The sequence below is a fragment of the Galeopterus variegatus genome, unplaced genomic scaffold (genome assembly GCF_000696425.1).
Source record: "Galeopterus variegatus unplaced genomic scaffold, G_variegatus-3.0.2 Scaffold6957, whole genome shotgun sequence".
Classification (NCBI taxonomy): Eukaryota; Metazoa; Chordata; class Mammalia; order Dermoptera; family Cynocephalidae; genus Galeopterus; species Galeopterus variegatus.
Genome location: NW_007733068.1, coordinates 4,422 through 20,471, shown reverse-complemented (window position 1 = coordinate 20,471; position 16,050 = coordinate 4,422). Strand labels below are relative to the sequence as shown.

At 42.6% G+C, this 16,050-nt stretch overlaps 1 protein-coding gene across 1 annotated transcript in view; it reads left to right on the top strand.

The window, feature by feature from the left end:
- LOC103606918 (inositol 1,4,5-trisphosphate receptor type 2-like) overlaps positions 1-11,228 on the top strand; it is a gene marked incomplete at its 5' end in the record, with an annotated part of 107,941 nt that extends 96,713 nt beyond the window's left edge. The window contains 2 exons of the mRNA XM_008591479.1: positions 10,137-10,298; positions 11,069-11,228. Coding sequence (XP_008589701.1) covers positions 10,137-10,298; positions 11,069-11,155 — 249 coding nt within the window. The remainder of the gene's footprint in view (positions 1-10,136; positions 10,299-11,068) is intronic.
- Positions 11,229-16,050: the final 4,822 nt, after the last annotated feature.

Here is a 16,050-nt window from a genome sequence, read left to right as displayed (position 1 = left end):
TTGCGATCCGTTGCCGGTCACGAAAAAAGACAAAAAGGAAAAAAAAAAAAAAAAGAAAGGAGGGAGGGAGGAAGGTTTTTGCTTTGTATCAGTAAAGAACAAAAAGAAAGGAGAATATTACATACTAATAATATGTCCTATAGAAAAATTCAGCTTACCCTGCTTACCTGTATTAATTTGCACCAAAATGGAGGATACAAGAATAAATTTAAGCCTCAAAAGGGCTTATAAATTAAACAGTTCACAAATTTCTTGTCTGTGTAACTGATAGCCCCATAATCAATTAATAATATAATAATTATTAAATATAATTATTATATAAGAATTAATTAGCTATATGACTTGAATAAGTCTTTTAGCCACTCTAAAGTTTTATTGTGTTTATTCTGGAGAAAATTGGCTAGTGTTAAATTAGCACTGGGCCCTATTAATCCCTTGGCACTTGCACCAGTCAGTTATTTATTGTGAACAACAGCAGCTGACCCTAGATATCTTCAGGAGAAAAGGAATTTGTGGAAAGATGTACAGAATTAAGAGCAAAGTGTAAACCAGACTCAATATGGGCAGAATCCAAGAGAGACGAGCTAGCTTAAAGATCCCACTTGGGGACAGCCTGGGTAAGAGAAGAGCCTGCTGCCACTGCTGTCGTGTGCTGGAAAGTGGCCCTGGCACGATGGCATTACCACAACCAGAAGCTGCCACTGCAGCCATCGTGGACGGAAGGAATTCTGGACTGACCCTCCTTGGCATCACTTGTTCCACGTCGAATTCTCAGGCTGGGCCACTCTTAGGTCATGGGACTGAGCTCTAGCTGCCACAGGGAGGACAGACAGACAATCAGCCTTTCCAGCTTCTGTAGCAGGAGGCTGGTCCCAGCCTACCACCAAGACCCCATAGTGATGGTTTCCTTAAACACAGGAAGGAGCTTCAGATTCTGGGCAGCCAAATGTTGGTCAAATGCCCACCTAAGTATTCAATACTCTTCAAAATGCTTTGCCCCAATCTTACCATAAAGAAATCGCCGTTTTTTTTCTATCCTAGCGAGACTTGCAAATGCTCCTACTTCAAATTATTTGCAGAAGAAAACAAGTATCTATGTTCTTTTCATAGAGAGATAAAGAGATAATAACAGATTAAGATATAGAAGTTAATAAATAATAAGATAAGAAAGAGTTAAAGTCCCAAGGAGAAAAATATAGATTTGGTGAAGTTAATAACAGACAGGAAGAGAAAAACACAAACAGGAAGGGACATGAATAGAAATTGATTGGCTCACGGTTCTGAAAACTGGGAAGTCCGAGACTGAGGGGCCCACATCTGGTGAGAGCCTGCTTGCTGTGTTATAATGGGGTAGAAGGGCAAAGAGAAGGTAAGAGAGTGTAAAAGGGGCCCTAACTCCCCCTTTTATAAAGAACCCACTCCCTCGATTATGAACCCTTTGCTGCGATCACAGCATTAATCCATTTACTATGCCCACATGGCCTAAGCACTTCTTAAAGGTCCCACCTCTTAATATTGTGATAATGGCAATCAAATTTCAACATGAGTTTAAGAGGGGACAGACATTTAAACCAAAGCAAGTTCCACACTCACCTGCTTCAGTCTGGCTCCCTACAACCAGGGAGCCTGCAGGGTCAGACATAACATGGCAGTGGGCAGTCCTGTCCTCCTGCAAACTTTTTATGGGATCTGGTTGTGCCCCCTCCCACCATGGCTGTGTTGCACATAAAGCCAGGGGGCTGGAGAACCAGACAATCTCTCAGTCCCCTCCAGCTGTAACTTTTTGATTCTAAACCTGAGCTCTGGTGAGATCAATAGTCTTGTTAAGTCATTCTCATCCCCATACTCTCCTCCTTCATCAACACTTTCACTGGACCTGTTTTTCCCTTTGCCTTTGGGAGCAGAGACTGGATTAAATAGGCCTTGTCCCTTGGAGTCTCCCAGGCCAGCTCCTCCTTCCCATCAACACACTGAAGGTGGTGCCATAGAAAAGGGCCAAGTGCCACACCCTGCTCAAGGAAAGGGCTCCAGCCACTGTGCAGGTTGCCTCAGCTGTCCACAGATACTTTACAGTCACATAGTGTTCTATAATGTTCATACCACTTTCACATACATAACACAAACTTGATCTTTGAGCATTTAGATTTTAAAAATATTTCAAGGTATGGTGATGACAGTCTAAAGGGATTCATTGCTTTGCAAAATCTTTCAGTACAGCTTTTCTTTGGATAACTAACACATTTAAAATTTCTCAACCCACACCAGTTTGGTAATCCACCACATTTGCAGGAACCTACCAGTTGCAGAAGGAAGATACAGGGAGATACAGACACAGAATAAACAGGGAGGAAGGGAAGGAAGATAGAGTTAAAAGGGCTGGAAATGAATCCTGAGTCCTGTAACTTGTGACTTTTCTAATGGAGCAAAGTTTACCCTTCTTCCCTCTTTCTTTTTAGAATGAGTTGCCAGGGTTTTCATGTATTTGTCAATCTAGGAATAGTGTTTTACTTTCAACAAACACAGCTGGATCCTTCCTCTGTCACCTGCAGTCCTTCATGTTTATCAAACAAGAGTATGTTTCCCAGCGCATCCTTTCTTCCTCATGAACCCAGGTCCTGCCTCTGAGCCCCTGTGACAACCAGTCTTTTTGGTGCCCATCTCACAGCGAGGGGGGGTGATCACTAGGAGCTGGGCTGGGAATCCAGTGTGGTTGATATCCCTCAGTTTTTTCAGATAATGCCTACCTTGCCCTGAAGGCCACCATGTTGGTGTAAGGATGAGAAGCCCACCACGCCCCTACTGAAATTGAGCAGAGATTGGGATGGGGTACATGAATCACTCCCCCTTAAACAATTACTGTGATTTCAGAAGGAATTCTTGTTCCAGATTATTTTCCTAGGTCTGAAGTTCCAGGAAAAAAGGAGTGGGGTCTTCCCCTCAGGGGCCTTCCAGTAAGCAGGTACTCATTGCATTGCTAGTGTTCCTTTTTAGAGCCATTTCTGCTGACATGTTCAGACCAAAAGTGCAAAGAGAGGAATACAGTAAGTCATGCTGAGGCTTTGGGGAAAAGGTTATACTCTTCTGCCTAGGAGGCATTTCAAATGAATTTTAGAATGGAGAAATGCAGCATAAAAATAGGCTTCGAAGAGGCTGGTAACCAAGAAAAACCTTAGGAAATGGTCTCATGACAGTATATTCTAAGCATAGCCAGAAAGTCTGGAAGCAGAGGTGAAGGTACATCTTTGATGGCTTACTGGTGTTCCGTTACAGTACACGGTACATTCAATGTGTCGCCCCTCATTAGCAGTATTTTAGAGCATTCTGCAAAGTAGCAGCGAGCAGCAAGCATTGATGCATTTCCACTGGTACCTGCTCATGGATCTGTGATACGATGCCTGGGATTTGTGTTTCTGACATCAATAAGTAACCCTTTAGAATACACCAGGAGAAGTAATCAAGGGTGTTCAAGTTCTAGTAGTCTCTGTTTGGAGACTCACTGTTTTCTTTGGCAAACATTGACGTGTCCATTAGACTAGAGAGTAGTTCAATGCAGTGAAAGTAGAGCAAATTTTCAGTTGAACAGGGTAAGGGCTAAGGCCTGGCTTAGCCACTTCCACCACCCGTACGACCTTGGGCAAGTAACTAATCCTCTTCTTGCTTCAGTGTTGCCACCTGTAAAATGGGACAGCAACAGTCCCTACCTGATGGAATTGTTGTGGGTATTGTTAATTAAAGTGGCTGACACTTGATAGGCAGCCAACAAGTGGGGTCTGTTACAGTAAAGAACTACAGTGCTTGCTTTCTCTTCAGCGTACCTACAGTAAGCATTTAATGTGTACCCAGTAGAGCTAAAAAGACACAAGACAGTTTCTCCAGTGTTTGGCTCACAGCAATCAATCTCATTACTTCTTAATCTCAGTCTGATGCGGAGAAAAATGATTATGCTCTTTATATTTTCTTGAGCCTGTGGTCAATTAGGTATCAACAGAGATAGATTATGTAACAGCCATCCCACTATGTAATATGGAAGAATTTGTCCAAAATTGGAAATCAAGGTCAGGGAACTGTGCTGTTATCATGTTGTGAGACCTCAAGGAAACCAAAACTTTCTAGGTTTCAGGCTGGGCATTCGCAATGTGCTGGGCATAGAAACCACATATGGTTTCAAGGTTGCTTCTAGCCTAAATGCTGTGTTTCTGTTGGCTCACTTGGTAAGCTCAAGCTTCTCAGCAATTTGATATTTAAAGCTTTCCTTGCATTCATAGCTCACAGAATGACGAGCTAGAAGAGTCATAGACACTACCTAGGGTAACATTCTGGTTTTACAGATGAAGAACCTGGGATTCAGATTAAGGCTTTTTCCCCTTTACACAACATGGCTAGTTTTTGGCTAAGCTAAAACCAGCACTCAGGTATTCTAACACCTAGATCCGTGCTCCTTCCATTATACCACATTGTGTCTTTCCCATAAGTAGGGTACCATATTTAAGAACCAAACATGAAAACACAGCACACCTGATCTTTGACTGACACTGACAACCTAATCATTTTATTTAAAAACTACAAAATTAAATAAGTCAAATTAATCTGACTGTTGAAAAGACTATTTGAAAGATTTTTACAGTTCTATCTATTGATCTTCTAGTTATCCAGAAAAATACATTATTGGGGCCGGCCCGGTGGCGCAATGCTACAGTGCGCCGCTTGGGAGTGCGGCGGCGCTCCTGCTGAGGGTTTGGATCCCACGTACAGACCGGCCACTCACTGGCTGAGCGAGATGCGGGCGCAACGCCGAGGGTTGCAATCCCGTTGCCGGTCCCGGTCCAGTACGGGCGCAACACTGAGGGTTGCGATCCGTTGCCGGTCATGAAAAAAGACAAAAAGGGGAAAAAAAAGAAAAATACATTATTTTTAGAATTTAAGGATTCAAGAAGGATATGGTTGGTATGCTGTGTGTGCCCTAAAGGGACTTCTCAGAGACATGACTTGTCTACTTCTGAGCTTTGCATCATAGAAAGCTTAAGAAACACCGAATTTCCACTCACTAAGCTACTAGGTTCATACATTGTAGCCTCAAAGTCTAACAGTTAATCCACAACTTCCCTGTCTTTATACTACCCGGTGGTCAAATATTTTCATTCCTGGTGAAATAAGGAAATGATTTCACGTTGACTAACCAAAGTCAACATGGGAATCTAATAATCATCTTCTTGATCACAAGATGTACACAGCATACATGAGTAAACTGAAAAATAACAGATGAAATCAAACAGCTTTTCTAGATGCGAGCACATGACAAGCCAAGTTGTGTCCTGCTAACTAGTAACTGCTTTGTGTATCTGTCCCGTAGTTCTGGTGTACAATAAAGTCACCTTTCTCCTTACCTTGCTCAGATGAGCCTTCCATGGAAGCCATTAGAGCAGAGACGGGAACTCCTGGGTGTTTAATCGAGAGTTACTTTCAGTGGAATAGCATGTACAGCATTCTAAGAACACTACCATATTTGAGTTAATTTTGGTGAAAAGAATGTACTTTCTTCACAAATTTTGAAGAAAAATCAATTGTGGAACTGATTTTTTGAAGATTGCTTTATTTGAAAAAAAAAAAAAAGAGGATAAAAACAACCAATTTAAGTTGGTTATTTTTTTCACTGTAGTGAGAGATGTATAGCATTCAACTCTGGTCCCTTCAAAATTAAGAAAAGGACCCATAAAAAATTATTTAATATTGAAAACATTTTTAATTACACGTTTTCATTTCAGATTATGGTCAGTTGATTTACAAGGGAAGGGAGAAATGAAACAAGAAGAAAAGTAGAAAAGGCTGAGAAACAAAAGCAGAGGATGGGTACAAGCGAAAGCAAGGGGGATTAGAAAAACCAAGAGGGTTAGAAGAGAGGATGATTTGGGCCGGCCCGGTGGTACACTGGAGAGTGCGCCGCTTGTGAGCGTGGCGGCGCTCCCGCCGAGGGTTTGGATCCCATGTGGAGACCGGTTCCCGCTCACTGGCTGAGCGCGGTGTGGGCGCAACACCTGAGGGTTGCGATCCCGTTGCCGGTCCCCGGTGCGGGCGTGACACCGAGGGTTGCGATCCCGTTGCTGGTCCCCAGTGTGGGCGTGACACCGAGGGTTGCAATCCTGTTACCAGTCAGTAAAAAAGGAAAAAAAAAAAAAAGAAGAGAGGATGATTTATAGGGACTAAGAGAGAAGACAACAGGACTGTGTAGCTTTCTACCCAGCACTTACACACAGCTTGTCATTGTTTCTGTCATCCTTTGATGGAAATCCTACTGTCCACCTATGGGCTATAAATTCCATGGGCACAAGACTTGTGCTGGGTTTTGCTCTCTGTTGTTTTCCCTGTGCCTAGCACAGACACAGGAAACACAAGTAAGAATTATTAAGTGAACGGGCAGACAAAGAACAAATGAAGAAAGAGAGCATAGGGAAAGAGAGTCCCGTGGCCCAAATGGCTCCGGTCATGGTCCACTGAGAGTTACCATTGTTTCCTGAAAAGCAAGAGCCTTGGACTTGACTGACCCTGGCCGCTGGGGTGCCTGCAAAGCAATTCTTTGGAGGCAGTTTCACAAACTTTCACCTGTGCTCTCTTTGGCAGAGTAAGTCTGCTGAATATTAGAGCAACATTTTGCCTCTGTTTCTTTTGGAAACTTTCCGAAAGTTGATGTTTTCACCATTCCTCATGTTGGATATCACCGTGTCACCTGGTACCTTCTCCCCCAAGCCCCGTCACCTGATGCCCCCAAATTCTTCTGCTCCAGCACCATTCTGGAATATATATATATATAGACTAGCTCTCCTCTCCCAGAATGCTGCCCTCTTGATTCCCCCAAGGGGAGCCCTGTCTTAGTCCATTTTATGCTGCTCTAACAGAAAATACCTGAGACTGGGTAATTAATAATGAACAGAAATGTATTGGCTCATGGTCCTGGAAGCTGGACAATCCAAGATCAAGGTGCCAGCATCTTGCAAGGGCCTTCTTGCTGCATCATCATATGATCACATGGCAAAGGCAAGAAGGTGAGAAAGGGCAAGAGGGGGCTGAACTTGCCCTTTTACATGGCACCAATCCTACCCGTGGAGGTGAAGCCCTCATGGCCTAATCATGTCTTATAGTTACCACCTCTTAATACTCTTACAATGCCAATGAAATTTCAGCATGAGTTTTGGAGGGGACAAAATACAAACCATAGCAAGCCCCTCTTCTTTTAGCCCTCCAGTGGCAGCTATTTTCCCAGTCCCTCTATATTATGGGTCCCAGAAGAGGGTCGGCAAACTCTGGGCTCCCGTCACTAAGAAATCATCACACCTTCAATCTTTCATAGAAATGCATTTTTTCTAGTCCTTTCCTTCATTGTCCCCCAATACCTCCTGTTCACTCTTGTACATTCTTCACAGATTTTGGCCCCTGGCCACCTCACAGCCATTCTTCACAGCCCCTCATCCAACTACTGATCTCCTTTGGGGTGACTCAGGAGCTTTCTGCACAATTCATCCAAAAGATTAGCCTTGGCAAATTCTATGATTTTTTTTATGGTAAAATATATACAGTATAACATAAAATTTACCACTTTAATCATCAAAGTGTACATTTTTGTGTCCCTAAGTACATTCACATTGTTCTGCAACCATCACCACCCTCGTTTCCAGAAATTCTTCATCTTCCCCACCTGTCCTCATTAAACACTAACTCCCCAAGGTCAGCAATATTTACTTTTGCCAGATTTAAGCCACTCTCGCCACAGAGTTTTCATTTCCTGAAGTTGTTCTCCCTTCAGAATTTTAAATTTCATTGTTCTATTTTCTGTCTGTAGTCTCCTGTCTTGTCAACAGACCTTGCTATGTACAGATCTGAGCTAATCCCCTTGCTAGCCTCAGTTTCTTCATTTGTAAAATTCAGATAATAGATAATACAGTAGACAATATAGATGCCAGGTGGGCAGTAGAAGCGAAGTTCATTGGATCACTGAAAGGATTTAAGTGCTTACAGAGCATTTAGCACAGGCCAGTTCTTCCTCTTTCCTACCGGTCCACACATTAATGTTCCTCACTCCACCCAATGCCTCGCTGACATTCGTAGCTTCTCTGCACTTTCATCTTTCTGATGCCCACGCCAGGGAGACACAGCATCCTGCACTAGTCCAGCTCTGTGCCTTATCTGCACATCCACCTGGGCTGTTGGTGAACAATGGTCTTTGCTACTGGTCTCTCACCCAGTTGGACCATCTGTCCTACACTGCAAGCGTTTAGTGGGTCCCTATTCGGTTTCCCCACAACAGCTTTTTCCCCTTTGCTCCATCTCCCTACCCCACCACTGCCCCCAATGGTAGGCATCTGAGGACTGCAAGCGTTTAGTGGGTCCCTATTCGGTTTCCCCACAACAGCTTTTTCCCCTTTGCTCCGTCTCCCTACCCCACCACTGCCCCCAATGGTAGGCATCTGAGGTGTCTGTCTCTGTAGACCACAGTTCTTACACTTTAGTGACATAGGATCATGCACCTCCCCTGAGGTTCCTACCTGGTAAGAGGTGGTGGGGTTGGAATTTGCAGTTTTAACAAGCAACCCCAGGCATTTTAATGTAGACAGTGTGCAGTCCATTCTTTGTGGAGGGCTGTCTTAAGCCACAAGTTCTTTGAGGAAAGACACAATTTTATCTGACTTTTCTCTCTAAATATCTGACAATAGATGTTGAAGAATTGATTGAATGAATGAATCTGTCACTCTGCACTTCAGAGTAAGTTACTGTTCTCCTTTGAAATGCTAATTAGCTACAGCTGTTTAAATGCAGTTCAGAACTCTTCAGTATATTCTCTCTTTAAACCTGTATCAGCCCTTTTCACTGCCATTGTGGGCAGGAAACTGTAAAGAACTTGTTATTCCCTGACTAGCAACAACAAAAATCCAACCCAAGAGCAGGTAAGACTGAGACTGCAGTCCAGAGATACACAGATTGGGCCTTTCCCCTATAATGCAGGGAAGGAGAGTGCTCTGAGAACTCTCGTTCTAGGGATCCCCCAGGCAGAGGTGGTTGTGGCCACTTCAGTGGGCTTTTCTGGAGTGGAAAGAATCTTAGCAGGAAGCTCACTGCTAGGGATGTTGGGAGAAGGTGATTAGAGAACCAGGTTGGTGGGTTGAGATAAAGACTGGCACATCCAATCAGTGGTGGAAAGCCTTCAAATGCCAGCTCTGCCATTGACATGACATGGGGAATTAAACTGTTGAAGCCTCTTGTTTCCTTATCTGTAAAATGGTGACAATATGATTTACTTTGCAAAGGTTTTTTGAGGATTGAAAAATGTAATATAAATAATGCACAGTGATTCTTTGATGTTAGGCAATCGGGCAGAGTTTTTAAGACAGCTGGGTATCTGTCTGTCCTTACCACAATGGAGGGGAAACACATATACACGCGCACACACACACACGACACCCACACCCCACACCTACACTCAGTCTGCCAAGAGAAACGGAAGTCTAACTTTGGGGAAGTCTAACTCTATAACCTCACCCTGCTGTAATTAAATGTTTCCAAAGGGAGCAGACAGAGTAGCCTAGGGCCGTGCCCTCCTGCTCCCCTCTGGCCTGAGTGGACCGCAGAGGCGGCAGAGCTGCTGGGGAGCCTCTGCTGGGGAAGTGGGAGGTAAACCAGAGTGGGTGGCTGGAACTGAAATATTTCTCTTACCACCCTCCTATTCTGTCACCCCTATGTCTTCTGTGCCAGGAGGAAGGAGAAACAGCTCATGCCTGTGTTGTACCCACACACATTTGGATCTGCTCTCCCAGCCTCCAGACCCCCCATCATTCATCAGCATTCACAGTCTGCCCGCAGGGCTCATGTGCTGTTCTAAATGCTTCTCCCAGGACCTCCCTGAGAGCCCTTAGGAAGTTTGTTCCATATTTGAGCTCTTCCCCCAGCCCATGAAAACCAATGTCCAACCCCGCTTCGTTCCCACCCTCAGCCCCTCCCCACCCCTGGCCAGAGAGAGCACCTTTGGGGCTGAGTGCTGAGAGACATTGATTTAAATGTTAATAATATGAACAGCTATGAACATTCTTTATAGGACTTCACACTCCTTTCCATACTTATTCTCTTGATCCTGCACATTTATTTGCTTTTAGGAGAAGAATTTGGACTGGTTTCCTCGGATGCGAGCCATGTCCCTGGTTAGCAATGAAGGTGACAGTGAGCAAAACGAGATTCGGAACCTTCAGGAAAAGTTGGAATCGACCATGAGTCTGGTCAAGCAGCTGTCGGGGCAGCTGGCGGAGCTCAAGGAGCAGGTCAGTGCACTCAGGGAGATGGAGGTAGCGTTGGCTGGGTGGAACAGTCACCACTTTGAGGAAGGGGAGACCTGGGGACTCCTGGGAACAGGATCGTTACCCACAGAGGACTGTAGACTCCAAAAAATACCCTTCCATTGTGCTGGAGAACCACATTTCAGCAAGCAGGTACTTCCACCTGTCCCGCCTTGCTTGCCCTTGTGTGACATCCAAAAAATACCCTTCCATTGTGCTGGAGAACCACATTTCAGCAAGCAGGTACTTCCACCTATCCCGCCTTGCTTGCCCTTGTGTGACACTTCTAAGGAAGGGGAAAGAAGGAGAAAATGCCAAAATACAAAGAGCTCTTTGCATTTTTTGATAGAAGATCATATTTTCTGCCATGATAGCAATTACTAAACTCACCATTCGTATCTGTCACTTCAATGCTATAATCAACTCCTTCATCATATAAAATTGTTAGCATTCGTAAAAATATCAGCAGTAACCCTGGAGCAATTAAAATGACTGTGCTCATGGTGACAACGATGTGAAGAGCAAGATCTCTTTTACAAGAACCATGGTGTCTGCTTCCTCGCCACGGAGAGGGCTTTTCTCTTTTTCTCTGTTTATAGAAATTCACTTAAAAAATAAATTCCCTGTTATTGATAAACATACTCTATATGATGCCGAACAGTAGGTGCTTGGGAACTATTTTATTACCCCACAACTGTTTTGGCCCCTCAGCTCTAAGAAAATCAGCTGAACACACTGTCTGTCTTTTCCCCCAGATGACAGAACAAAGGAAGAATAAACAGAGACTGGGCTTCCTCGGATCAAACACACCCCATGTGAATCATCACATGCCACCACACTGATACCATGGGGGGAAGCCGTGACTAGCCTTTCATCAGTGTCCTGCCTGATCACTGAATAAAGAACTGAGACGGAGGGGCGTGAACAGTGCCTATTGTTGAAAAGTTCAAAACAACCAAGTGCCAAGATGCTGAGTGGGTTAGCTCCCAGAACAATTTCTAACTGTGTTTTCATGGATGAGAAGGCCCAACCTCAGAGGCAGCCGCTAGAAAGCACACATCACACATTCTTAACGCAACATGAAGGAACTTGCTCGAAAGACTTAGAGAGTAGGGAGAGGCAGGGTGGAAGGGGATTTGCGGCTGAGAACTACCTTCTGCCAAATCGACTGGAGTCAGTTTTGTCTTCAGTGCTGACTACAGCCTCTGTCGGGGTTGCTTGGAATTTATTTCTTTTCATTGTGGCCTGTAGATCAGTGATTCAAAAAGTCATACCTTGGTGGCTAAATTTCACTAAGGAAAATGAACTGAAAAGATTAAAAATGAGAGAGGGGAAGAGAAAAATGTTAATGCTTTCGAGCCATAGCTGTCACAGGGCAATTTCCTCATGTATAACATGAGACACAGTGCATTTGCAGCTCTAGAAACTCAGTGCTTTGGAGCGTCTGCACCTCACAATGACAACATAACTGGAATGTGATTACTTTCTCTGGGATTGAAACAGGCTCTGTCAATGTGGAGTGCAAAAGGAAACTTTCCTATAACTTGTTAAAAACATGTTTCAAATCATATATAGGCTAAGATTTTAAAACATTTGGAGAAGAAAAAGCCAACAATTTGCCTCAGGGAAGAATTTTTTGAGAACATATGTATTCTATTAACATATATAGACATTAACAAATGAAAACACTTAAGAGGTGACAGGAAATATATAGGCTAAGATTTTAAAACATTTGGAGAAGAAAAAGCCAACAATTTGCCTCAGGGAAGAATCTTTTGAGAACATATGTATTCTATTAACATATATAGACATTAACAAATGAAAACACTTAAGAGGTGACAGGAAATAGTGAGAAACGTATGACGGTGGCATTGCCTTTTATAAACATGGAGGAAAAGCTCTGATTCATGTTTGCTGTGTTTAACTAACTTCTTAAAGAACTGAGTGTTTTTATTTATGCTGTTCCTGTAGTTAGGGGAAAACATCCAAGAAATTTATTGAATACTCAAGAAAATGCAGCATTTCAATTGCAAATTTAAAACTCTATCAGTAAGGGCTTTTCAAAATGTAGAAAGACAATAATCTCTAACCCAAATTATTTTTCATGTTAAATCATGGAATCAGAATTTGTCAAGGGAGAAAATAACCTGACATGATTAGATTATTTTTAGAGACTATACATTTGGAATATTAAAGCAAAATATGGATAATGAAAGTGTTAGGAAAACTGTGGGTGACAAGAGCGAAGGCACGTTACACTAGACTGGGAAAAGTTTGCAAGTTGACCTTCTGGCTTCTGTCCCACAAGAACAAAAAAATGCCTCCAGAGCCTTTAAACTCTCAGGTATTACCACCAGATGGAAGGTCCAGATAGGGTTTGCTATGACAAGTTTTAAAGCTTTTGGATCCTTCTAATATAGTTTAAGCTATTGGTTCTTAAAAATCCCAAATCATGGTCTGTGTAGAATATAAAGGGAAGTCTGAATCAATCTTTCTTACACACACTGTTAAAATGTAGACTTAGAACAAAGCTGTTGGAACCCAGAGCAACAAATTTTTGAACTGAATCTACTGGTACCACCCAGAACCACCCCAAAGTAAGAATTTCTCCCTCTACTGTGAAATTATTTTCCTGACCAGTAGCTGAAGAACCCTAACTCTATGATGCAAAGATACTAAGAAATTGTGATATATGTATCTGCGTGCAGTGCAGAATTTTGAAGCTATAGACATTCAATAAATGTATGAGAAATTTAGCTGTCACTCAATTACCTTTAGTTCTGTATTAAAACTTTAAACTGTATCACGTTTTTAAAATGGCTTTAACAATAAAAGTAAACAAAGCAGCCATTTTTAAAGTCCAAGATCATCATTGCTATTAACAGTATTAGGTTAAAAGTACACTTTAAGACATTTTAATCAGGCAGACTTTTGTGGATAAGGAAAAGAAGAGGAAGGTGGTGAATATTGAGCTCTTCCAATATAGGAACCTGTCTCTATTTCAGCACAAAATAAAATATTTTGATGTCCGAACTAAAGGTCAAGAGAAGAAATTAATTTGTACAGATGTTAGCAACCTGTCTTTCTGATGATGAACTGTCTAGTCTTTTCTGACACTGTGATAGTTCATTTTATAGGGAATAAGCCATTGGGTATTTAACTGCTATCTGGAAGTGACTTAAAGTCTCCAGCCATTGTGTAGTGGCAGCTCACTGTTTCACAGCATGTTTTATCCTATGGGAAGTATTCAAAACGGATTGCAACTAACAGGACACTTACTTCATCAAAATTTAAATATTTCTCAGTTGGGTTTTTTTTTGTCTTTTGTCTTTTATCTTTTTCCGTGTCCGGCAACAGATCGCAACCCTCAGTGTTGCCCCCGTACCGGACCGGGGACCGGCAACGGGATCGCAACCCTCGGTGCTGCTCCCGCGCCTCGCCCAGCCAGTGAGCGGGAACTGGTCTGTACGTGGGATCCGAACCCTCGGGCGGGAGCACCGCCGCGCTTCCCAAGTGGCGCACTTATCCAGTGCGCCACCAGGCCGGCCCCCTCAGTTGGGTTTTTAATACCACTTTCTTTCCTGCCTAAATGCTTAGAGATTATAAAGCAAAATAAACAACCACTTTCTTTCCTGCCTAAATGCTTAGAGATTATAAAGCAAAATAAACAGTGTTGCCCCCGTACCGGACCGGGGACCGGCAACGGGATCGCAACCCTCGGTGCTGCTCCCGCGCCTCGCCCAGCCAGTGAGCGGGAACTGGTCTGTACGTGGGATCCGAACCCTCGGGCGGGAGCACCGCCGCGCTTCCCAAGTGGCGCACTTATCCAGTGTGCCACCAGGCCGGCCCCCTCAGTTGGGCTTTTAATACCACTTTCTTTCCTGCCTAAATGCTTAGAGATTATAAAGCAAAATAAACAAACATAAGCAAGCAAAAAAGGCACTTTCCAAGACATTAAATTCATGATAGACAAGATAATGAGAAATTTGACATTTATATAATGTTTATATAAATTATATAATGTATATAATGTTTGTTAATGCAACTGGAATATTTGACCTAGGTGAGTATCAATTAACATTCTCATATTTATATAGTGATATTAAAATAAATACAATCATTTTGACTTTGAGGGTAAGGGAGATTTTTGAAAATATTTAGTTATTAAAATCCATATTGGTTTAAAAGTGTCAGTTTCTGCTGAATGTTTTTTTAATTTCAAAAGGGTTTTGGTCCCCTAAGTGCACCCTTCTGGGGCTCAAGAGTTTAATGCAAATATATTTTCTGAATTAAAATATCATTTTTAGATGAGAAAATAATATATCATATAGGACTATAATGTTAATAAATAAATTGTATACATGCAAAGATTTATCATATTTTCTACCCGTTAAAAAAGGCAACTTAGAAAAAGATTGGCCAGTTAGCTCAGTTGGTTAGAGCATGGTGCTGATTACACCAAGGTCCACAGTTTGATTCCTAGACAGGCCAGCCACCAGAAATAACAAAAAAAGAGCTTATTTTCTCATATATTGACGTTTTTCTGTTGGTAAAGAGGATGCAGTTGTTAGTAGATGGTTGATAATATCAGGAAGCTATTTCATTCAAGTCATAATTAATTGCATGCTTATTCCCGTATTCTAAGCTTACAAAATGTTTTGGCTGCTCTCTTTACTGCCATTTTATGACAAAGAGTAATGTAGTGTGGGCCACCCTCAGCCCCAGCCCCCGGACGAGAGTGAGTGGAGAGGCTGGGGAGTTGCTGAGGGAAGGTGGCTTCCAGCACGCTCTCGTTAGGGAAGAGAAGGGGTAAACGTTAGATAATAGGAAGAAAAGGGCTTACCCTTCAGGGACCCAGCAGATTGGACATAAGTAAGTAAACGTTGCACAGGCGTACTGATGTAACATACACAGACTCAAGAAACAGCCCTCACACATACAGAGAACAGTGCTTGTGGAAGAGCAACTATAAGATGGTGTATCCCTATAGCTGTCCTTAAAACTATACAGAATCACAAATCGGCATGTTCTGACCCACAGACACATTCCAGCATGCTGGGATACATGACCCGATGCCAGACAGAGGGAGCACAAACACATGCCTACAGGAGCCGGGCAGCTAACTGAAAAGCGTGAAATCGTGAGGCGTACGCCATATGCATGGAGTAGGGAGGCTGTGGTAAACGATTTTCAAAATTTGACAGTGAATTCCAGTTTTTAGAAAATGCCTGAGGCCAACTGAGGCCCTCTAGTCACTCATTTGCGGCTGTCTCTGAAATAATCATTGATAAAGCTATCTCATTTAGTAGAAGAAGACACATAATGCCAAAATTAAGCAGAGAGCTAAAATTGAGAAATGCATGTAAAATTGAGAAATCAGAAAACAGATCCAGGTACCCATCTCTGAACTGGAGTCTTTCCACAGACTTGAAAAATTTATGATATTATCATGCTAGTACTTCTCATAACACCAAGTAGATTTTTTCCCCCTGCAATAAGGGATTACTGTATTTGCCTCAGAAAACGTAATTCTAATATAATATGTCAAGGCCAGATAATTTATAAGTTAATGTTAATAAAATTGGATTTGTATAACTTTTGTGTGCTATACTTTAAGTGCTTCATTCATTTCTTGCCGTGTTTCTGAATTATATCTCTATTGGTATGAAAAGGCATCATTATTGCTATTTTGCATAGTGAGACAAGAGGGACAAAAAACTTGGTGACTCGAACCACA